This window comes from Rhinopithecus roxellana, chromosome 3 (assembly GCF_007565055.1).
Source record: "Rhinopithecus roxellana isolate Shanxi Qingling chromosome 3, ASM756505v1, whole genome shotgun sequence".
NCBI classification, from domain to species: domain Eukaryota; kingdom Metazoa; phylum Chordata; class Mammalia; order Primates; family Cercopithecidae; genus Rhinopithecus; species Rhinopithecus roxellana.
The window spans coordinates 156770288-156793382 of NC_044551.1; the positions used below are offsets into that span (position 1 = coordinate 156770288).

General features: G+C 41.1%; 3 protein-coding genes across 3 annotated transcripts in view; 2 read left to right on the forward strand and 1 right to left on the reverse strand.

Annotated features, from left to right (window-relative positions):
• NRG2 (neuregulin 2) overlaps window positions 1-1223 on the reverse strand; it is a 267820-nt gene extending 266597 nt beyond the window's left edge. Inside the window, exon 1 of the mRNA XM_030927679.1 lies at window positions 1112-1223. The gene's annotated coding sequence lies outside the window, so the exon portion shown is untranslated. The remainder of the gene's footprint in view (window positions 1-1111) is intronic.
• On the forward strand, window positions 435-21414 carry PURA (purine rich element binding protein A). Its single transcript, XM_030927680.1, has 2 exons — window positions 435-858; window positions 6655-21414. The coding sequence occupies exon 2, from the start codon at window positions 6796-6798 to the stop codon at window positions 7762-7764; it is 969 nt and encodes a 322-aa protein (XP_030783540.1). The 5' UTR covers window positions 435-858; window positions 6655-6795; the 3' UTR covers window positions 7765-21414.
• IGIP (IgA inducing protein) lies at window positions 18555-21414 on the forward strand. The gene has a single exon (XM_010388125.2). It carries the CDS (start codon window positions 21085-21087, stop codon window positions 21244-21246), a length of 162 nt encoding a protein of 53 aa, XP_010386427.1. The 5' UTR covers window positions 18555-21084; the 3' UTR covers window positions 21247-21414.
• Window positions 21415-23095: the final 1681 nt, after the last annotated feature.

Here is a 23095-nt window from a genome sequence, read left to right on the forward strand (position 1 = left end):
GGGGCGGGGGTGCGGCGTGATCGGGCGGTAGCGGCAGCCGCAACGATGCACAGGGCCCTAAGTTGGAGCTGGCGCAGGCCCTTCAGGGTTCTATCCCCGCCTAAGCCTGGCTTCGGCCTTCAGAAGCCCAACAAGTAATAGGTCCTTCTGGGCGCTGCGGGCGGTGGGTGGAGGAAGTGTGGGCGGAGAGGCCACAGACAGCCCCCTCCTCAGACGCGCCTCAAGGCCTGGGCCGCGGAATGTTGACGCGCCCGCAGCCGAGAGGGCGCGCTCACGCGCGAGGGGGGCGGAAAGAGCGCGCTCGGCGGCCGCCGCGGCGGCAGCTAAAACCGAGGGACGCGAGAGCGAAGGGCGCGAGCCACGGAGTTGGGAGGAGGGACGGGGAACGCGGAGCGCGCGCTGACGTCGCCTGGAGTCACGCACGGAGCGCCGGGTTACGCGCCGACGTCTGGCTGCCACGACTTGCCGTCGGCGGCGGCGGCGGCGGCGGCGAGCGGATCCCGCAGGGGAAGGAGGAGGAGGAGGGAGAGCCAAGGGGGCTGTGAGTGAGCGGGAGAAGCAGGGTGTGCGCCGGACTTGCCCGCGGGAGGGAGAGCGAGCGAGAGTCGAGCCAGCCATCCGAGCCGCCTCCTCCTCCTCCCCTCGGCGTCCCGCCCCCGCCTGCCAGCCCGCCCTCCTTCCTCCTTAGCCCGCACAGCCCAAGTGAGGCGCAGCTCGGCTAGCGCCGCTGTCCAGGACAGGTGTGCGCGCGCGCGCCCTCCTCCCCTCCCCCTTCCTCGCGCCTGCCTCGCGCGCGCCCTCCCTCCCGCCAGCCTGCGCCCTCCCTCACCTGCGGCAGGACAGCGCCCGCCCGCCCGGGTAAGCCCCTCGCGACCTTCCCTGCTGCCACTGCCACAGCTCGAGGTGCCGCCCGCCCCGTCCCCTCTACTTGCCCTCTCAGCACAGGAATAATTATAGTACCATTGCAGACATCCCCGCACCCTCCCTCTTGGAGACCCAGGCGGTGCAGCAACGTTCTCCCCCACCCCCCGCAGCGAGAAACGAATGAACCCCCTCCTACTTCCAAAAGAGAACAAAATAACACGCCCCTTAAGAAAAGAGACGCTCCTACCTCCGCAGGTGCTGGAGACCACCAGTGATGCGTTTGCTTAGCAATCCCTGAGCCCCATTTCCCCTGGCCGCCTTCGCCTTGGGGCCTGGGACTGTGCGCTAGACGTGGCTGACACTCCCTGCACGGCAACAGTGGAAGGAGGGAGAGGAAGGAGAGTTCTGTAACCCAGGCTTCACTGCCAACCCCTCCTCTGTTCGGCTGCCCCCACCCCACCACCACCAAATGCATACACCCGCCCAGGATGCGTTGTAAAAACAAAACCAGAAAACAAAACAAAACAACAACAAAAAAAAAACCTTTGGTGCTGACATCGCAGATGAAGCCAGGCCCAAAGATGGGTGGCCCGAACAAGGCATTTTTACTGCCCGACAGCGCTGGGTCAGCTCCACAGCTCCTCTGCCTTTGTCCGAGGGCAAAAGGAACGGATGTGAAGCTGAGGGGTCTTCTCTGTGAGCGGCGGTGGGACCCGGAGGCGGGCTGTGATGTTTGTAGGGGAAGGCACCCAACCAATATATCTGCCATAAACCTGAACTTGGGTTGGAGAGGCCCAAGAGACTGGCTGGGGTAACTCTGGTTCGTAGCTGTCTACCCCGGAATAAATGCCACCTTCCTTTCCGCGGTGTCGGCGGGACCCTCTGTTGAGGGTTCTAATTCGTTTTGGTCTGGGCTCCTTACATTTCTGGCCGGCCAGGCGCTTTTGGACAGCTTTTCGCAGCGGTGTCTATGTTTGTGTTCGGTGTCCTTGGAAGGGAGGTCCCAGAGCTTTACAATAGGCTGGATTTGGTTTGACATCTTTTGGTGGACTGTCAAAGGGGAAAGGAAATTTTTGGATTACTTCAAGATCTCCCACCGCCCCCGCCCAACTGACGTTTGCGAATTGCGGCTTTGGAAATTGGAGTGTTGACTAGAGTGTGGAGAGAGAGTTGCTGATTTCATTGCTTTGAGTACTAGTAAAACCATTTAAGTATCAGCCGGAAGGGAGACAGCTATTGACATTTACATCGGTTCTGTTTGGACCTTTGGAGTACATAAAATGTCGGGTTCTCTGAATCTTTTATCGAATTTAGAATGTCTGCTACGTTTATTTAACTCTTCTGCAAATGCTTAAAATGAAAACATTTTGGAAATGCGAGGATTTTTATCAAGTGGATTGTTCTCTTCATATTTTAAATGTTTACTTCATATCTTTAATCCTAAACATTAAAATAGCATTGAAGAGGCATGATTTTCAAGATTAAGTGAACTGTAGAAAAGGGATACGCTTTTAAAGAACGATCTGGGAAATGCTGTTACTATTAGTCGTTGTTGTTGTTAAATGTTAAGATGTATTTGAGTTTCTCAATTTTTTTGGTAGATAGTCATGAGAAGAAATGGCTAATTCCTCCACTTTGAACATTTACAGTACAACATCCCAGTTAGTTTTAATGATTTGGATATTGAAGATAGTTGTCTGGTTTAAGACTGGTATTTAACCTAAGTATCACTTGAAAACACAAGCTCTAATGTTCATTATTTTGGAAATTTGTGATTTTGTAAAATATTAATCAACATATTGTTTCTATTAGGAGCTCTATAATCAGAAGGGTTTACTACCCAGAGGTAGACAACCTCTTTCCAAGTCTATTTTATAAATGTGTGTTGATTTTTACTTTATAAAACCAAAGCTGAATTAGATTATTTCAGAATCACCTGTAGTTCAGGCTGATGAAAATTAAAGCTTTTTTTCCTTTTTGTTCTGCCTAATGTCTATTTCTTTGCGCACAATTTTTTGTTGGTAAGAGTTTGTTAAATACATAGAGACAGTGGGATTAAAAATAAAGCAGTCTCTATTCTCTTTAAAATGTGTCTGTTGTATTAATAATAAAAGGGCTCAAGAAATCTAGAGACATTGTCTTTAAAATGTAAGCATATTTTGAGGAGAAAGGAAATGTTTACTTTTTCACAAGTTTTTCATTAACATGGATTTTTGCTGCATATTAATTTGCTGTATATTTCGTTTTCCTTTTGTCTTTCCTACATTGTAATGAAATTATACATTTAGTTTTACAACTATTTGTTTTACAGTAACAAATTCAAACATCTGGATACTAGAACAGACTTTTCATTCACGAAGTTAGTATATTGTTTAGATAATTAACGAATGGTTAGAAGTCTTAAAATCCACTTATTTTCTAATGTCTTTTCAGTGTTAAAATGCAAATATAACTGTGAAGTTTTATTTAAACTTTTTGTTTTAAGACTTTTTGGGAAGTTTATATTCATTTCTCCCAGATTGCCTTTTAAGGCTACTGTACACTATAGCCCAAGGAAAGCTGCCTTTCACCTCCTTAGTCTGAGAAAAAGCCCACACTTACAGGCTTATTCTGAAATTAACTCTCGTTTCAGTAGTGAAAATATGCTAAAAATCCTATTTATCACTGAATGATTTCGGAAATGGCATTGTTAATCTTGTTTGCTTTTTAGATACTCTTATGAAGTGGGAGAGAAGCTGGCATATAAGAGCAAACGTTTTATACATATATAATGAATAGAATAAAATAAGTACATATTTATGTGGAGAGATCTAGGTCCCAGTCATTTGCTGATTTGAGCTTAAAATTCCCAGTTTAAGTGTACAAATGATATTCAACTTGTGTTCTGTCTAGAAACTTCATCAGCTGCCTCTGCGCTGGGGAACTAAGAAGTCAGTTCTTGGTGGCAGTCACTTTTTCAGAAAAACAGGGCACTTCCAAACTCAGATCACTTCGGAATCCCTGTATATAGATGTCTAGGACGGAGGGCAAGAAAATTTAGACTGGAAGTAGGGATAGGAAGGTGGGCAGTTTCGAGTCTTAGTCTTCGGTCCTGGGGGCAGCAGTCAGCACAGAGGAAAGGCAGGGAGTGGCAGGGGGTGGGTGGGGCCCTCATCGTATTCTCATTGGCCTTTTTGCTGCCTTGAGTTCTCATTAGGGGGCAGGGGCTTGGTTTGACTAGAGGTAAACTCTTGAGGAAGAGCAGCAGCCCTTCTAGATCGGATTATACCAGATCTTAGCCTCAGTTTACAAGTGAAGCGTAATGCCCCACACCATTCTCTGTGGAGAGCCTGCTACTCAGCCTTTTTGTCCCTGGAGAGGCTGGGGTCTATCCAGGGTCCTGATTGCTACTGTTTGAGTATGGAGGAGCTACTGCTTCTTCACACATGTATTTCTGTGCAGTTGAAAGTGCTTCAAAAGTTCCTGTGTCCCTTTCCCAATAGACTTTGGGACAGGGGAGGGAGTGCAGAAAAAATCAACACGGAAAGAGTACTACAGGGTACTAGAGGTTGCCCCCCAAATAAGGGGAAGTTCTTTATGGGGCCCAAAGACTAGGTTTTTTTTATCTCTTGGTGTGGGGCCTTCCCTTCAGAGAGCCATTTCAGGGACGACTGGCATAGGTGGGTGGTTCTGAGACGGGTGCACAGGACTGCACCTGTTTGCTCCTTGGTGGCCAGGTGCTTCTTGTTTCTTTTCAGTGGGAAGTCGCAAACTTCAGCCCAGGGCTGAAGCAGCTAATGCTGAGTAGAATGGGGCTCTTGCTAAGAGAAAAAGGAAGTTGTGAATGAATACTTAGCAGGCAAGTTTGTTCAGGAGGTGAAGGGATATGGTAAGGGGGCTTTGAGGGTTCAGGAATCAACAAGGCTTATTCTCTAGGCTGCTCTTGGTTTCTTGATCGTTAGTCCACTCTTTTCTAAGAAGCTGGGCAACCATATTCCCAGTTGTCTCTCCGGCTAAGAGTGAGGGAGGCAAGTCTCCTTACTTTTGGGGGAAGAAGGAGATGCTCAATGGGAATAGAACCTGCAAATGGAACAGGTATACTTTTCTCAGGATAGAGGCAACGATATGTGCTTGAGAAAGCCAGGGGCAGAGCTGTGTGATCTGTATCCTCTCAGCTGCCTGTAGAAGGTGACGGGGGAGAGTCTGGGAGCATTGGCAGGGGGTCCCCTGGAGATAGGCCTTAGCTTTCCCCACAGTGCCAGCGCTGCAGACTGCAGTGAGAGTGTACGAGCACTCAATACTATCTGGAAATAGGCCCTAGGTTATACATCAGGTCTAGTAAGAGAGAAATCAGTTAATCTCTGAGCTCCTCCTCTACTCCTGAGCACCTTTCTAACACCAGAGAAGATAGATCCCTTTTAGCTATCACCGTCCGAAGACTCACTGGTTAATTAATGGTCAGCAACCTAGCTGTCTGCATAAAAACCAGCGACCATTTAATGTTTTACTTTTGGGAGTGGGTCTCTCCTTGACAGAAGTTTCTGGGAGGAAGAGTAAAAGGGGCAAGCGAACCTGCTTTAATGAATCCCGTAAGGAACTGCGTTTCCCAGGAAATTCCTGACATTTTTAGCTCATGAATTTCCGAAAGCCTGCTTGGTTTTCTTCTCCATTCTGGGTCCTTCCAGAAAGGAAGAAGAGTGGGCTAGGGTCTGAATGCTCACATGGCCTGGTTCATCCGCAGAGCTGGCCAGCAACCCAGGCTGGGCTCAACCCTGAGCAGGGTGCCCCCTTCCCCAAATCTCAGGAGGAGGAGGGGGAGGCGGGCGGGCAGGCAGGCAGTCTTGATCCCAAGGGGGACTGGCTGCAGGTTTTTGGGTGAGTGTGGGGTTTCTTTTTGATTGTTGCATGTGGGGAAGGGCAGAGTCGACGGGAACAGGCACTGCGGGCACCCTAGCCCTGGTGCGTCTACTGTCCTCTGTTGGGCTCCCCCCATCGGTGAGTGCGCCCGCCCGCCCGACCGTGCGGGGCTGCGGTTGGGGGGGGGGGAGCGGGATCATCTGAGGCCAGAGCCACTGCCTTGTGTGCGGGGAGGGGGAGCGGCGGGAGCGAGACGAGGGAGAGGGGAGGGACAGGCTAGGTGTCTGCTGCTCCGCGCCACTGCTGCCGGCGCCCCGTCCTCATCCCCAGTAGCCCCCTCTGCAGCTAAGGGTTACCACCGCACCACCTCTCTTCCTTGCCTGCCTCAGCGGCCAGGGCTGTGCGGTAGGAGACAACCCAGCCGGGTGGCGGGCGGGCCTGTCTAGGTTTGGGTTTGGATCTGACTCAGGCCCGCATGAGAGGGGGTGGCCGTGACTCGGTGTCCCCTCTCTGCAGCGGGCTCTGCTGCGCTGCGCAGGCCCCTCCCCCCACATCCTCTTTAGGGGGTCACTGGAAAGCAGAGCTTAGGCCCACTCCCTGTGCTTAGTATGGCAGACTCCTTCTCACCCCTAGTCCCCAACTCCCCAGGCCGAGGCCGCCTAGGGTCTGGCCAACAGCGACAGCCACGGTGGTGGTGGTGGTAGCAGTGGTGGCGGCAGCAGCAGCTGCGACGCGGCGCGTCCTGCTCCCTCTCCCCCACCCAGCCAGGGTTGTAGGGTGAGGGCCGGTGGGTGGGCGCCGCCTGGCGGGCGGGCGGACGGGGGGCTGGCAGCGGGGAGGGGGCGCAGGTCACGTGCCGGCGGGCGGGTGGGCGCGTACAGTAGGGCGCCCTGCTACTGTACTGGGGAGTCAGTGCCCTGTTACCGGGTCTCGTCTGTCTCGTCTCTCCCGCAGATCTCGCGAGAGTGGCTGACTGGCTGTGGGGGTTGCGGCGGCAGCAGGCGGAGCCGGGGAGGGAAAGCAGCGGCGGCTGAGGCGACTGAGGCGGCGGGCGGAGCGGCAGGCGGCGGCGGCGCGGCAGCGGAGCGCAGCATCATGGCGGACCGAGACAGCGGCAGCGAGCAGGGTGGTGCGGCGCTGGGCTCGGGCGGCTCCCTGGGGCACCCCGGCTCGGGCTCAGGCTCCGGCGGGGGCGGTGGTGGCGGCGGGGGCGGCGGCGGCAGTGGCGGCGGCGGCGGCGGGGCCCCAGGGGGGCTGCAGCACGAGACGCAGGAGCTGGCCTCCAAGCGGGTGGACATCCAGAACAAGCGCTTCTACCTGGACGTGAAGCAGAACGCCAAGGGCCGCTTCCTGAAGATCGCCGAGGTGGGCGCGGGCGGCAACAAGAGCCGCCTCACTCTCTCCATGTCAGTGGCCGTGGAGTTCCGCGACTACCTGGGCGACTTCATCGAGCACTACGCGCAGCTGGGCCCCAGCCAGCCGCCGGACCTGGCCCAGGCGCAGGACGAGCCGCGCCGGGCGCTCAAGAGCGAGTTCCTGGTGCGCGAGAACCGCAAGTACTACATGGATCTCAAGGAGAACCAGCGCGGCCGCTTCCTGCGCATCCGCCAGACGGTCAACCGGGGGCCTGGCCTGGGCTCCACGCAGGGCCAGACCATTGCGCTGCCCGCGCAGGGGCTCATCGAGTTCCGTGACGCTCTGGCCAAGCTCATCGACGACTACGGAGTGGAGGAGGAGCCGGCCGAGCTGCCCGAGGGCACCTCCTTGACTGTGGACAACAAGCGCTTCTTCTTCGATGTGGGCTCCAACAAGTACGGCGTGTTTATGCGAGTGAGCGAGGTGAAGCCCACCTACCGCAACTCCATCACCGTGCCCTACAAGGTGTGGGCCAAGTTCGGACACACCTTCTGCAAGTACTCGGAGGAGATGAAGAAGATTCAAGAGAAGCAGAGGGAGAAGCGGGCTGCCTGTGAGCAGCTCCACCAGCAGCAACAGCAGCAGCAGGAGGAGACCGCCGCTGCCACCCTGCTACTGCAGGGTGAGGAAGAAGGGGAAGAAGATTGATCAAACTGAATGAAACCCCCACACACACACACACATATGCATACACACACACACAGCCACACACAGAGAAAATATACTGTAAAGAAAGAGAGAAAATAAAAAGTTAAAAAGTTAAAAAAAAAAAAAAAACCTGTTAACTCCAAGGGAGCACCACCCACAGAACCTCCACCAACTGACAGTTTCTCTTCTTGACTTGCCACCCATCGCTGGATGTTGTCCACTTTATCCACCATATAAAACAGTAAGCAGCTGCTAAAAACAAAAAAAATACAAAAAGTAATAACATTATATGAACTGTGTTTCCTACTTGATTAAAAAATATAAAGAACTGAGTGTTTATTTCCCTAATTAACCAAGAACTTTTGTACACGTTTAAGCTATTATTATTAAAAAGTGTTTGCAAAATGGTCAAGATTATAATATTGCTGAATTATATAAAAGTCCTTTTCATGTTGAGCTAACATTTGACTTTAGCACAAAAAAGAGATATTTTAGAACACGTAAAATAATATTTTTAGTTTTTCTCATTTTGTTACCAAATTTCAAACCTTACATGGAGGTTATTATAGTATATTTGACACCCTATATACCTGTGATTAGAGATGTGTATATATATGAGGGCTAGGCATGCTGTGTGTCTGAGCTTTGTCTAAATGTTATGCAGAAGTTTGTAGAGTTAAAGGTACGTAGGTTTAATTCATGCAAGGTAAACAATAAGTGCTCTCTTTTATACAATATGCATTGCATCTGGACCTTAAACATATAAAAATGGTCAGTGAAACTTCTGTGAACATGAAGAAATTATTAAAAAAGGCATTTAAATGAAATTTGCTAAGTTGTGATTTTTATGGTTGGAACCAAAGTTATTCAAATAGTAAAAGGAAAAAGAAAGAAAAAGGAGATCTCCCATAATATTTTTCTGCATCTGTTTGCTTTGAGTAGGCGTTTTGTCATTATTGTGTATATGAGATGTACTTGTATCGTTCATAATATATTTTTTTTATTATGTGTAGAAAGATTTTAAAAACTTAACTAACGTGCAGCAATTTCCAGTGAACCTGTACTTGGACATCAGGTAGTGAGTCTATTCGTGGTCACTAGCACTGTCTCCTAAACTTGTAAGAGGTCTGAAGCTATTCTTTGATTTTTGCTAGTGCTGTTAACTTATGTAGACCTGTTAAAAAGCAGAGCAACACAATTATAGTTATCCTACTGAGCCATGGATTCTGAGTTTTGTTTTAAAAGTGAAAGCCAAGTTGGTGTATGTAAAGGATTTCCATGTAGCTGTGGTGCTAGTTATTACTGGCTACATTATATGCTAAGTGTATTTGTGTTCCCCAAGTGTACAAGCCTTCTATCAAAAGTATGTTCTATAACTCATATATTCAAGGTGTAGGGTATGAAAATGCAAAGTTTAGGAGAGCACTTTACCAAGCTGGTGTCCTCCAAACTGAAATTGTTTGTAACGATAGTCTTTTACAGGTTTTCATTTAAAGATGTTTGTGTGCTTTTAATTGACAACTAACTTCTTGCTGCTGTATAGTAAAATATTAATATATTTTTATCATTAAACTGCTGCATGACTATCATCTTTGAGTGAAGAGAAAATGTTATAAAAAAGATGCCTTAAACAGTACATTTTGGTTTGGAATTCTGTAGAAAGTATTTTGGTAAAAAAAAAAAAAAAAAAAAAGGGTCTTGTCTGACAGAGAGTTCTGGGGATGGAATTGTTTCTTGGCAAATCCAGCCATATAGATCTAACTGCTGTATGTATAAGACACCACCTGTAGGAGCGGGAAGGTATCAGTGCTTCTCATATTGTAAAGCATTGGCCTAGGAAGGCAAACAGTTGTCTTTTTGAAGGATTTTTTTTCTGCTGGTTCTTTGGGTTTTGATTTGATATTTTTATGCTCCCTGGTTGAGTGTGTTGTCTTCGTTACTGAGATCTACTGTATGTGTTGAATAACAAGCTATTTTCATTGTACTGTGCATTTTCCCATTAAATTGTTTGCTTTTAATATTCATACAATGTTAAATATGAGGTGACCGTACAGTAGTTAGGAGTTTCTTTACTTACAAAATCACTGGAAATGATTAAATTGCTTTTCCCCCTCCCTAGAGGTGCATTTTTCTTATTTCCATATAGTAAAGTTGAGCTTTTACAGTGCATAATGTGACATTTGGAATGCTTATCAACTGCATGTAAACATTAATAACCTGCACTTTTTTGTCTTAAGGTTTGTTGAGCTGTTTTGTTCACTGTACTTTAACTGTGATATGGAAAAGACTGCATTCTCTGTGCTGTTACTAATTAGGAAAGAGAATTGCTTTGATTTTGTCTCTTGTTTACTATAGCTTCTTAAAGTTAAGCCTTGTACTACAGGTTGTTGGAGTACTCCTAGATCACTGTTTCATAGTAGCCAGCAATAAGTAGTGCAAGTCAACAAAAACACAGCAAACTTAGGCAAAGTGTCCTTTCTTTGAGATGCGAGTTCTTTCATGAGGTTTTCTTTAGGGCCAGAGTTACCTAAAGTGAAGCCTTTCTTACCTATAGACTTCAGATTCTGCTTGGAATCCCACCGGCTCAAGAAGCACATGTATTGTGCAGTTGTCTTTACACTAAAACAGTTGAATACAATCTTACTACGATTTTGAAACCAGTGTCTGATTTATGGTCAGTGGGTTTAAAAAGAAATCCACATGCAGATCTTTTAAGACTTAAAAAGTGATCGCAGAAAAGACTAAGTGACTGTAAAGATGCTCTTTTTTTAAGCATCTCACTTTACCTCCCCAAGCACCCTCCCAAACCTTGTCTTCCCTCTCCTGTTTCATCCTTTCCCTACCCTACCCTCCCAGGTGCTCGGTACTTTACCAAGGTTCTATATATCAGTGTTTTATGTTAGAATTTTTCCTTGTTTTTATTTTACTAGTTGGTAAACCCTGTTTGTGCTGAAACAAATAAGGAAGTGGTATATTTGACCATATGTGTTATTCATAGAAGACAGTATGATCAAATGTGCCAAAAACAAGCAAACAAAACTTAATTCCTGAGAAGTATGCCTTATTTTTATTGATCTGCTTTGTCTTACAGTTAAGGTCCAAGAGCTTGGTTAAACTGTATTATTTGCCTAAGTATAAAAGAAAACTTGAACTGCATTGCAATATTGACGTTCTTTAAAATGAGAGACACTGTCAAGTAATTTAATCCAGAGATCAGCCACCAGATTTGAAATGCTCATGTATGTTTGTGTGTTTGAAGTTGTTTTTTTCTTTTAAATCACCAATTTTTTTAAGCTACTTTTTATTTGTGCCTCCTATTTATCATGCTGATGTTCGAAGCAGCAGTCATCCAGCCACAGAGGGAGCTAAAGTTAACTAACCAGAACTGTAGAAATCATTATACATGCCTTTGACAACAAAGGAAGTTCATAAGAAAAGCCATGTCGGCTTTTCCTCTACTAGATACAGATTGGAGGTAGATGAATATTTGCCAAATGGAAAAAAAGACAATGCTAGTCAGGAAAGACAAACTGTTTTCCAGCTTCTCAAAAAGCCATGGAGAGTAGAAACCAAAACCGACAGGGAAATAAAAAACCTTGAAAGTCTCACTTTCTAGTTGTCCCATGCAGGGGTTGAAATTTGATTCAAAGCGGAAAGTATATTATGTTTTTTTAGGCCTTCACATCTAGAGATGGATAACTTCCAATATGATTTTTCAGGTAATAGAGAAAGCTGCTAGTAATTTTAACCCCTGCCTAAAGGAGACAGATAATTTCATTTGGGAGCAAATACTTATTGCCTTGAAAAGTAGCACTGTAATAGCCTATGATAATTAGTTGTAGAATAACCTTTATCCCTTTCAAACTATGCAAATTATTAAATAAGTGTAAATTAGGATTCAATTAAAGATAGTTGGTTATATTGCAATCAGATGGCATTCACAAACTTAACTGGAGCATATACAAATAAAATCTATAAGTCTAAGTTTTGTATGCTAACAGAAAGATATAATTTAGCTACCTATTCTAAAAATGGTGAATATTATTAATATTGTATAATAGAACTGGGAAGACTGCCTCCTTTTTTGAAGAGAGATTAAGGATTTTTATAATTGTTTTTCATCAAATTTTAATATTTTTGTCAAATTTTTAGGTATTTAATTTGTAAAACAGTTTGCTTTGTACTGGCATACAGAAAATAGGGTATTGATTTTAAACTTTTTGAAGCCAAGTGATCAAGTACATTTGTAATAAAAGTCAATGGATCTATATCAGTTGTACTCACTGTTTTCATTTCTTATTAATATAGGGATGCTGTACTTTTTCTTCAGGAAAACTGAATTAAATTTGGGTGGAAGGGAGGGGAAAAGATAAATCCGTTGATAATGAGAATCTGGGTGGGTATGATGGCCCAAGCACTTTATATCATTTTTTAAGTCATTTAAGATTTGATATATTTTAAAAGATACTGTGTCAACTTTTTTCTTCCTATTATGTAACTTGATGTTTGGGGGGATTATCTCATTCATTTTTGTTTCTGTGCTTTTAACATTTTGTGTTTTGGCCCTGTTGAAACTTTCTAAACACATTTTTCTTTTATGACATTTTGGGTTATCTGCTATCCCTGTGACCCTACCGTACGGGCATGATTATTTTTATCTTCCACACATGGTTCACCTTCTTGTCTACAATATTCCCGTTCATTTTTTCAGGTTATATATACACACACATTTCCAAATAATTTTAGAAGGGGGCTATCTGAAATTGATGCTCTAGTAGCTTTCATAGCTCCACAATTCATTTTATTTTACATGTGAACATAATTTTAAGATTTTCTTCACCATAAAAAGTGAGATACCAAGTCTAATGACTTTTTTCCCTTTTTAAAATCTTTTGAGTATCAGAATGAGATCTTGCTGTCTACGTAAAAGGATGCTAAAACAAGAGTATCTATAGCAACTTAAGTTTGGAATAGTTGGTGATAACTCTGAGTATAACGTTTATAGTTTATTATCCCTAAATTTGAATATCTTCATAATTTGGAGAGATACATACACACACACATATATATGTATATATGCATTGTGTGTGTGCATATGTATATAGATACATCTCCTTGAGAGTGAAGTAAGTAGGAGAGAGAATTTATTGGAATTGCTTACATAAATAAATTCACCAAAGTTATTTGTGTAGATTTGTTAAAGGGTGTTAATTTTTAAATCACAGTATTTCTGTTTTCTTCATTGCATATTAACCAAGTTTTGGCCATTCATAAGTATGCTATAAAACTAAAGTGATCACTGCTATTCACGAATTAATTATTTTAAAGTCTTCTTTACAGAATTAGTGATATATTTTTTAAGAAAAGCTGATTTTAATATTAATATTTAAGAAGTTAATTGATCCTAAAACAAAACCTAAATTTAAGGCATAGGCCATTTGACACGTTCTTTTTGGACAGAAATTTGATTATTACAGGCTAAGTGAAAATAAGCCAGAATTAGCATGAGTCAGGTAGAACTTCATGATACAAGAACAACCAGATGAAAAAAGAAATAGATTGGTTTCAAGCCAGTGAATCTGCTAAGCTAACTACCAAGTTTTGGTGTTGAATGGTCCAGGCAATTTATGTCTTTAGGAAAGCCGAGTGTGGCAAAGGTCACTTGTTAACATTTTTCTTAACAAGAATGTCATAACTACTCATTCATTTTTATTTTGTCCCCATGTTTGGTATTTGTTTTGTTTTGTATTTTTCCTTCTGATGTCCTTTGCTTTTGTGGAAAATTGTCCTGTTGATAGGCAGAAACATGGTGGTGATCCTCTATGTAAAATAAAGTTGCTTCTTACACATCAGAAGTATTTCACTCATTTTGGAATCACAAGATTTTCATGTTTTCATAAATACACAGATTGTTTTTGATAATTATTAGCAATTAGCTTATTTTGTAACATTAGATGGAAAAAGTTTTTGGCTAAAGAGTTTAATTTTCTTGATTTTGGTTCCACTTTAATAATTCAAGAGGCCTCCAAGTTCAAGGACAAGTCCTTATATTCTAGAATTGTGAAAAACATGGAAATACTCTCATTAGTGTGTGTTTTGGTCTAAGGTAGATTAACACAGAAGGATCCTAGGAGGATTTAAGAAAATATGTCCTTATTGTGAAGTGGCAGTTAAAGTTATGGGACAGGTGAATTACCTATTCATCTTGACTAGCTCAAACAGTGGTGGCCATCAGCTAATGACTTATCAGACACATGTTGAGTTTGGGTCAAACTCCCAATCAGCTGGAGCAGATTGGCAATTTTCAATGCAAGTAGTTGTTGGTGGCACTTGACCTACCTCCTTACCGTGTACATCTGGCATCTTCTCTCTCCTATCCTTTTTCTTTGTTTCTCTCTCCTTTTTTATTCTTGCTGTAGGCCTGCCAGTGGCACTCAAGCTTACTTCTTCAGAGAGAAGTAAAGAAATTTCTGACTCCTGCCTTAGAACTTAGCTAACTGATGATCCAGAACAATTTCAGTATTATGAGGTAACTGGGCAGTTTTTTTCCAATTGCTATTTTCCCCATGGTCTTAAGCTGGCAGTTTGAAGGTATCTAAATTAATGTTAAGAAACTTGTGAACTGAAGAGAGTAAGAAGTATGTGTATTTTAGGTAAGTTACTGGGAACTGAGACTTACTGGTTTGGAAATTGGAGAGTAGGACGAGGAGAGCTGTTTAATGTGTTTGTGGATGGGGTTTGAGAGGTATATAGGGAATGGTTTGGAAGTAAAGTGGGAGGAATTTTTTCTAGAGGTAGGAAAAGGTACTATGATGGAATCTGAATGAGAGTTATTCGCTAAGGAAATGAAGTTGATCTTCACTAAGGAAGTTTCAATAAAGCCAGAGAAAATGGGTCCCTCATTGATTATGAGAGAATTGTTAGTTACTATAGCTAGAGTTATGATGATGATGCATTATACAAGTCTGTTTTCATGTATAGGATGTCTGCTTTTCTGGGACAAATTAAGTAGCACAATTGTGGAATGACAGCTTTTCTGGTCAAGGCAAGTGGGTGCTGGGGAGTTATTATTTTGAGGAAAAGAAAATAAAATTTCAAGCTTTTCACAGTTACTCTTTTTAAACTATCAGAAATATTTATCACACATATTATCTGTTTTCTTGGGCTCTTGTTACAGTGTAGTTTACCTTTACTTTTCAAATGGTCCTTAGATCAAATTATTTGATTTTGTACTCCACAAAGACACATATTATTCCTTGCTTTTATAGAACTTTGAGACTTTGGCCCACACAAATTTCTTAGAAGAAGACAACCAGGTAAAAACACTAACTTGCAATTTTAGGTATCTTTTTTATTTCTTTCACATTTGCAGCCATAGCAACCATTTAACCTTGTGGACCTTATGAGGTCCTCAATAATACTGTATCTCTAAAATTAGACAACATAGCCCCCAAACTCATGTTTCGGTTTCCCCACTTTCTCTCTTACTTTAAAATTGTATTTTCCCAAGAGTTCAGTGGTGGCAAATGTTAATTAAATAAGTTAGTACATTTTGGAGGTTCTTATGTCCTTTGTAGGGGAGCTGATAGTGTTTAGATTTCTTTTCCCATTATTCCAGTAGTGTTTTAAATTATTTAAGATAAAGAATTACTATAATGTTTGTTTTTAAGTTACATAATTCAAGTACGTTTGGATTAACTCTTTGTTGTCGAATTTAGTACGGATTTATTCCTGGTGATTTGGACAGATTACTTTGAAGTTTCATTTTACTCACATCTCTGTATGTTAGTGATAAAAATCTCTTTTAAAAATAGCAAAAAAGTGGTTCTGATTTTGTACTTTGAAGGTAATTTTTCTTTTTTACAAATGTCAAGTTCATTAACAATAGCAGGATTATTTTTACTATAGCTTATTTTGTAGAGTTGGCACTTTAGTATAATTTTCACATTTTATTGTGTCAGATTTTAAATTATAATAGTTACATACTATAACTCATTAAGTCAACGCAGAGCCTTCTTAAATAGCCTCTCCCTTAGAAATTTGTTTAAAAAGAAGAGAATCCCCAAACCTGTGTCAAGAACTAGTGATTTAAATGACTGTGAGACAAGTCTTTGAAAGGCTTCCTTAAGTCTAGTCAGTGGAGATAAATGATAGCCCATTTCCATGCTGCATATAGTTGTTAGGGTTTATAAAGTTGTCAATGTGTAAAAGTGCAAAAGCAGGAAAGACTAAAGTTGCCTGTAAAATTTCTAGTTTTCATTATTTGCACTATTTATCTTTGCACTTGATTTTTTGAAAGTTAAGGCTAGTCACTTTCACTTTTGTTTCTAGTCTTTTCTAATTTCTTGCAGAATTATGTTTTCAATATCCCACCCAAAGCAAAAATTATATGCAATTAAATATACTTTATAAGGCCAAGAAAATATTTCTTAGTGTTAGCTGTATAAAACAAAAATTTGTTTTGATAAAATTTTTAATATGGGCCTTTATTTGCCAATAAAATCCTTTGTAAATGTGAGCTTTATTAAACAGTTTAAATATACAAGGTTAAAACTTAGGATAGGAAATATATATGTGTGTATATGAAATGATGTCTTTGAGTTTTAACTTCTAGCCTGAGATGGCCTGGATTTGGTGTGTTAGTTTGTTTCACTGAAGTCAGTGAGGTATGAGTCTAGCTGGGTACATGCTTAAAAAGCTGGAAGTGAAGTGGGTGGCAAGTGGCAGCTCCCTCTTTCATGTAGTTTTCCATAATGTTCATATAGTTTCCTCATGGTCTAAGTGTTATAACTGGTTTTGAAGTTGTTATATTGAATATTCCTTTTTGGAATTCAGGGTTGAATCACTTTGAGGGGGAAGGGAAGCAAGGACAAGAGACTTTATTTTAACCAGATGCGGTCTTACGATCTCAAAGATGTGCTCTAGAAAGAAAATAACAAAAAGTGTACCTGTGAACATATTTTTTGTCTTGGTGATATTATGCAACACAGTGTTCAGAATTGCAAAAAAAATTTTTTAATTGATAGTTTTATCAATGGAACAGAGATACGTGTTTTTGGCTAAAATTATTTTTTGAAAGTTATTTGGTTATTTCATTTTATATTCCCTTTCTCATAGCTTTGTACACACCTCATACTTAAAACCAAGTGAGAGGCCTCTTTTCAGATCTGGTTTATTTTTGGAATGCCTGAGTGTGTTTCCGGACGGGGGGTGGTGGTGGTGTTTTACTTTTTGACATGCTCTTAGCATGTTTTGCTAGTCATTCTGGATCTTATGTTTGCAAATTCTGTTGAACAGTGATGTATTTGAAATGAGAAAGTCCTCTATAACATAGTGTGAATGTTTGTGGCCAATTCAATTGTGGAACCTTATGGCTTTGTTTTTACTTTGGATAGAAGTTTAACTTCCATCGTTCAGATTTTAGGTTTATCTAGTGAAATTGTGCCAGGTAGTTGTCTAAATATGGACCAATTTTGGCAAATGAAGGTTAGTAAGTGTATATTTGATTCTAGATAATCCTTTACTCAAAATCATAAGTTAAAGATTCACATCATTAAGAGTTATCTAACTTTTATGTTGTCAGATCTTTAAATGTGGATGATATTCAGCATTCTATGTATGAATTTCCTTTAGGAAAAGAGAAAAATTCAGTCTCTGAACCTTTTCTTGGAGACGAAATTTACCACATATCAAAAATGAAAAAAATTTAGAAAGTGATTTGATTGTTTTTTAATGGAGTTTAACCAGCTTAATTAATGATTTTTCCCAGTTTGAAGCACTTATTTTCCCAATGTGAATAAAGGGAAAAGATCAGCAATTTGTCCCTGGCCTTTTTCGAGGCCATTTTTAGTTTTCTGCTCCCATTTCCCGGTCCTGGTATAAAATGAATTACGGGTATCCCTCTAAGTCCCTATAACCCTTTTTGGGGGTCACAGATACCTTTGATCATCTGATGAAAGTGTGATGGATCCTCTACCCAGGAAAAAAAAAATGCACATACCTGAATAATTTTGCATACAACCTCAGGGGCATCACACATCTTCTGAAACCCAAGTTAAAGATCTCTGCTCTAAGTAAATTATAGAGAGTTTTAGTGCAAATCGTTGATAAAATTAGGAACCAACTATTGGCTTAAAACCTTTCATATTGGAATTATTGTTAGATGGTGACCCCTACTAGCAAAATGTGACATTGCAACCAGCTTCGTTAGACATTATAACATCCAGAGAGAAGGGAAAAAGAAGCAAAGTTCTGAAAGCTATTTATAAGGAGTCAGGGCATCTCTAGACATGGGAGCCATTCCTGGTTCAAGGCAGGGGTCAGGGTGCCTGACAATTTCTAGCAGGGTAGAGTTTGATAAACCACAATGCTCAGGATGCCAAGGGGTTAGCCATTATCTTAACCCCTTCCTCACCAAAAGATTTTAGTTTTGTCTGTTGGGAAACAAGATGTCACTAGGGAAAAAAAGATTTGCCTTACAACTTTGCTGGAACACATCAGTTTGGTGACGTTGGGACACTAGTGTTATTTTTGAGAAGGCGCATAAAACCAAAGTAAATTATTCTCTATGTAGAACATTTATTTACTAGTAACATTTGTTTGGGTGTATTCGCTTTGACAATTTTTACCAGTAAATATTGGTTTTATTTAAAACTGGGAATCCAGTTGATACATAGGATAGTTGATATATCTGTTCTTTCCCCCATGTAAAGAATAGTTAAAAGATTTATGCATACTTTTTACTTTTCTCTCTTAATGCCAGGGGGTGGGGAGGGTGGGTGGGGGAAAGATCTTTGAGTCTACAACTGACAAAATGTCTTCTTCAAATTAAAAAAATTGAGAAGCAGCACTTTAAGTCTAACTCTACACCATTTTATTGCATGTATTAGTTTTAATAATGATTTTTGGTGCATGCCTTTGGGCTTATTCAAAAGTGTACAATAGGAGAGTATATTTCCTTTCTTAGAAAGGAGATGTTTTCTACTTTGCAACATGTGATTACAAAAATCTTCCTCTGTGGGAAGATTAACCATGTATTGAACTACTGAAAAGTATATATTTTTAGATATACAGAAGGAATCTACATGGAGCAGCATTCAGACCTATATAGAAGTCATAGCATTCTGTATAGGACCAAAAAGGAAATAACATTAAACACTTAAACAGACTTTGTTGGGTAGAAATACCTTTAGATCTTGCATTTACTTCCAAAAAGAAAAAATGCCACAGAAGTTTGCTGAAAACTTTTGTCATTTGAATTTTCTCTGTCAGTGTATTTAGCCCAAATACAACAGCTTTGGGTTAGCACACACATAAGAATCAAAAAAACAAAGCTAACTAAATAAATCAGTCTGGTTTGCCAATTCAGCTTGACTGAAATAAGTAAACTAATCACTTGCAACATGAAAAACTGTCCAACTCCTCTAAGGTTCTGACAAAATAACCTTGGCTGATGTGGGAAGACTCCCACTTCAATTTCTGAACTGACAGTGAAGATTCATGTTTGACATGATTTCATACTTGACAGTGTCTGTTTAAGGAGCTATGGTACAGTTTGCTAATTCAATCCCAGATACCTGTTGATTACCTGTGAGATCTAGAGTCCAAAGTAGCCAGCAGCCATATCCCTGAGTGCTCTGTGCCCATCAGATATCTTAAAGTAAGCAGGGTTGGGACAGGTCACAGCTTGGATGATTGACCTCAGGTGCAGTAGACAGCCCCAGATTCAAGAATTGTATCTGCTTTCTTGGCAGTCGTCATAGAACTAATGTCCCATACTGTGTTACTTACTGTAGATGCTCTCTTTTAGAGGAGGCCCAGAGCACACATCCTAATCGCTAGTGGTACTCAGAGAGGGGGTGCTAACTCTGATGCCCTGGCCAAATTCCAGTTTAGGGATGTGGGTCTTCTTCTTGTCATTCTAATTGGAAATGTGCATCACTTCCCATTTTTCTTATTGATCTCAGTGCAAACTACACTAGTCTCTTTCTTTGCCCTGGTCCCAAGTCTCTGAGATGCTGGTATTATATGGGCTAAGTTCATGCGTTATCCTAAGGCACAAGAGTTGAGGAATGGGTGAGTTTGGTGTCAGAGTGCCTTGTGGTTGGAGGGTGGACTCTTGTGATGCTTTGGGGATGAAATTGGCCCTCTTTTAGCATAAGTCGGGGAGTGTGCACTGGCTGGAGGCTTCCAGAGGCTTCCAGCCATGAGGTGTGAGCTGAAACCAATTTTTCCTCTTTCCTTATAGCATGTTGAGAAAATCTGTTGGGTTTTCAGCAGTCAGGGAAGGCCGGAGTTCTGCTTTAATCTGGGTAACTGAGGCTAATGTGAGCAAGACTTTGGTTAATTAACTGGGTTCTCAGATGCCACAGACTCCGTGAGAAGTCACCATTATTTTCAATGGTTGTGATAGAATTTCCCCCTAGTAGCCATTATTTTAAGATTATATTGCAGAGTTGCTTTATTTTGAGCTTTTCGTGTATACACAATCCCAAACTGGAAGAAATTTTAAAAAAAGGAATCCTGCTGTGAAAGGTATATATTACTCTAGATTTTTCTTACTGTAAATATTGTAAGATTGTAATACTGTCAATATTTTATTAACCAACAAATGTTAATCTATGTGAAATCAGACTTATTTTAAATGTGCTTCTTATTTACTGTGTGTGGTCCCTGTTGCTGACAGTATTAAGTTATATTCTGATGTAAGATTAACTTTATTAAAGAATGTAAACATTAATGTTTCCTTATGGGAAAACAAATAAAGTATAAAGAAGACAATTCTTTTCATTGAAATATACTGTGTATTTACACTTGCTAGACCCAGCACCACTTATAAATTTAGTACACTGTTCAGAATTTTAGTTAACACAGCTGACATGGTTGTGCTCTGTTTGAAAGTCTAAGAATAGGTATTGTTGGAATATACAGTTTGTATTTGTCTGCTGTTAATCATAATCTTGAAATTTCTAATCAAGTTTGTAAAATTTTTATAGTGAAACATTTTAATGACAATTTAAAAATTTATCTTCTCTAAAGAATGATCAAAACAATATCCTTTCAGAAATAGAATTGTTCTTTAATATCTTTCCAAAATGACTTTGGTTAAATGGACCAGATGTATATTAGTTAAAATTTAGGACTAAGTTGTTGATATTCTTTGAGTTTACAAGTTAATCCTTATTGGAGATGTGCCAATATACAGTTAGAATATCATTAATTTGCACTGTTTGGGGACCCCATTTAAGAATGCTGAATTTTGCCAACTAAGAAGTAAGCAAATGCAATTTAAAAAGTAAATTTGAGCATTCTGTATTAAATATGTGCAGTTATTATCACATGAAGAAACGCAGTGTGTCGGGCTGTAATATTACCATATTTGCTGTCATGTTCTCCCATCTAAGTGCTGGGAACTCACCATGTGGAAACCAAGCAAACGTGTTGTGCATCAGCCGGCTTGAGTTTGTTCAATATCAAAGCTGAAAACTAGCGAGGTCTGCTGTACTGCTTATTGAAGTATTGTGATTATTTTAGGCATTGATTCTTACAAAATATATACTGTAACAGTATACTTTGTACAGATTTAAATTTTATTTGAAAAAATGAAATAAAGTAGGCAAAAATAAAGATGTTTATTTTTCATGTGACTGTATAATCAGATCAGTCTTTTGTTTCAGTGCTTTTTGGGGGAAGGGGTCTGGTTGCGATCTTGGATTTTTTTTTTTTTTTTTTTGATAGGTGGAAACCGTTTTTAGGACTCAGTAGCAGGTATACTTGCCTGTTGCTTATGATCATTAATCGACTACAAGCATTAAAAGTGCTCTCATACTAGAGAACTCTATCTTCTGTTTTATTTTACGATAGGTTTGCTTATTTTTAAAAATTTTATGTGAATGGCCTCCCTATCCTGGCATATTGGGTCATTTAAAAAATTCTCTGGTGGTATGACAGTTAACCTAGCCATCATGTTGAAGAGAAGGAAAACCTTTTCCCATAGATCATGCTCCATTCTCATGGAAGGTTTTTTGTTTCCTGTCAGTTACAATTAAAAAAATTTATCATGGATACCTACTACTTATATATACTTATTGGGTACATGTAACATTTTGAAACAAGCGTACAATGTAACGATTAAATCAGGATGATTGGGGTATCCATCATCTGAAGTATGTATCATTTCTTTGTGTTAGGAACATTCTAATTCCACTCTTAGTTATTTGAAATATCTAATAAATTATTTTTAATAGTTGCCCTATTATGCTGTTGAACACTTAGAAAATAGAGGTTGCGGTTTAAAATCTCTTTCAAAACTGTTTTTCTAGTGAGTGGAATGGCAGACAGTGAATGAAGCTACCGATAAAAACAAGACACAGGAGCCATCCCTCAGGATAGTTTCAATGGGGCCTTCTAGAAGAGTAGATTATCTGACCACAAGAACCACCCATTTTGACCTCTAACTTAAAAACCAACAAAGGCCTCAGAAGCCTCAGGTATATATTTTCCTCAACCTTTTTAAGTAGAGTTTGAAGTTTTATTTGTAGCTTTCTCCTTTTATCTTTTTTTATGTTTTCACTTACCTTCAAGCTGGATATGAGGAATGCTTGGAGCAAGTAGTTCTCCAAGATAACCTGGCAAAAATCACACTATGAAAAATCTCTCAATGTTACTTAAGTATATACGACAGCAGTTATATTCTAACACTTGATGCATGTCCGTAGGCTATCTCAAATCCACATTATTACAGTTCCAGGCTTCTCGGGGGGAATCCCAAGAGAGTTCATTATGAGTATTGTTTTGTTTTCTTGCTAAAAAGGCCCTCCTTGGCTGGGCATGGTGGCTGACACCTGTAATATCAGCACTTTGGGAGGCCTAGGTGGGTGGATCACTGGAGGTCAGGAGTTCAAGACCAGCTTGGCCAACATGGTGAAACCCCATCTCTACTGAAAAATACAAAAATTAGCTGGACGGTAGTGCACACCTGTAGTCCCAGCTACTTGGGAGACTGAGGCATGAGAATTGCTTGAACCTGGGAGTTAGACATTGCAGTGAGCCAAGATTGTGCCACTGCACTCCAGCCTGGGTGACAGAGCGAGACTCCGTCTCAAAAAAGAAAAAAGTAAATAAAAGATCCCTACTTTGGAGTGAACAGAAGGATGAACTAGCTTCCACATCTGACAACCACCAACTTCAATAAAAATAATGGAGAAACTTTGCTTTATGAAAACTGAAAGCTGAGGGTGCCACTGTTTTAGAGAGGTAGGTGGGATGCCTAAGAAACTTCAGTTTCCTTAAGTTCTACGGTGCCTCTGATTTGGGGGGTGCACACAGAAGA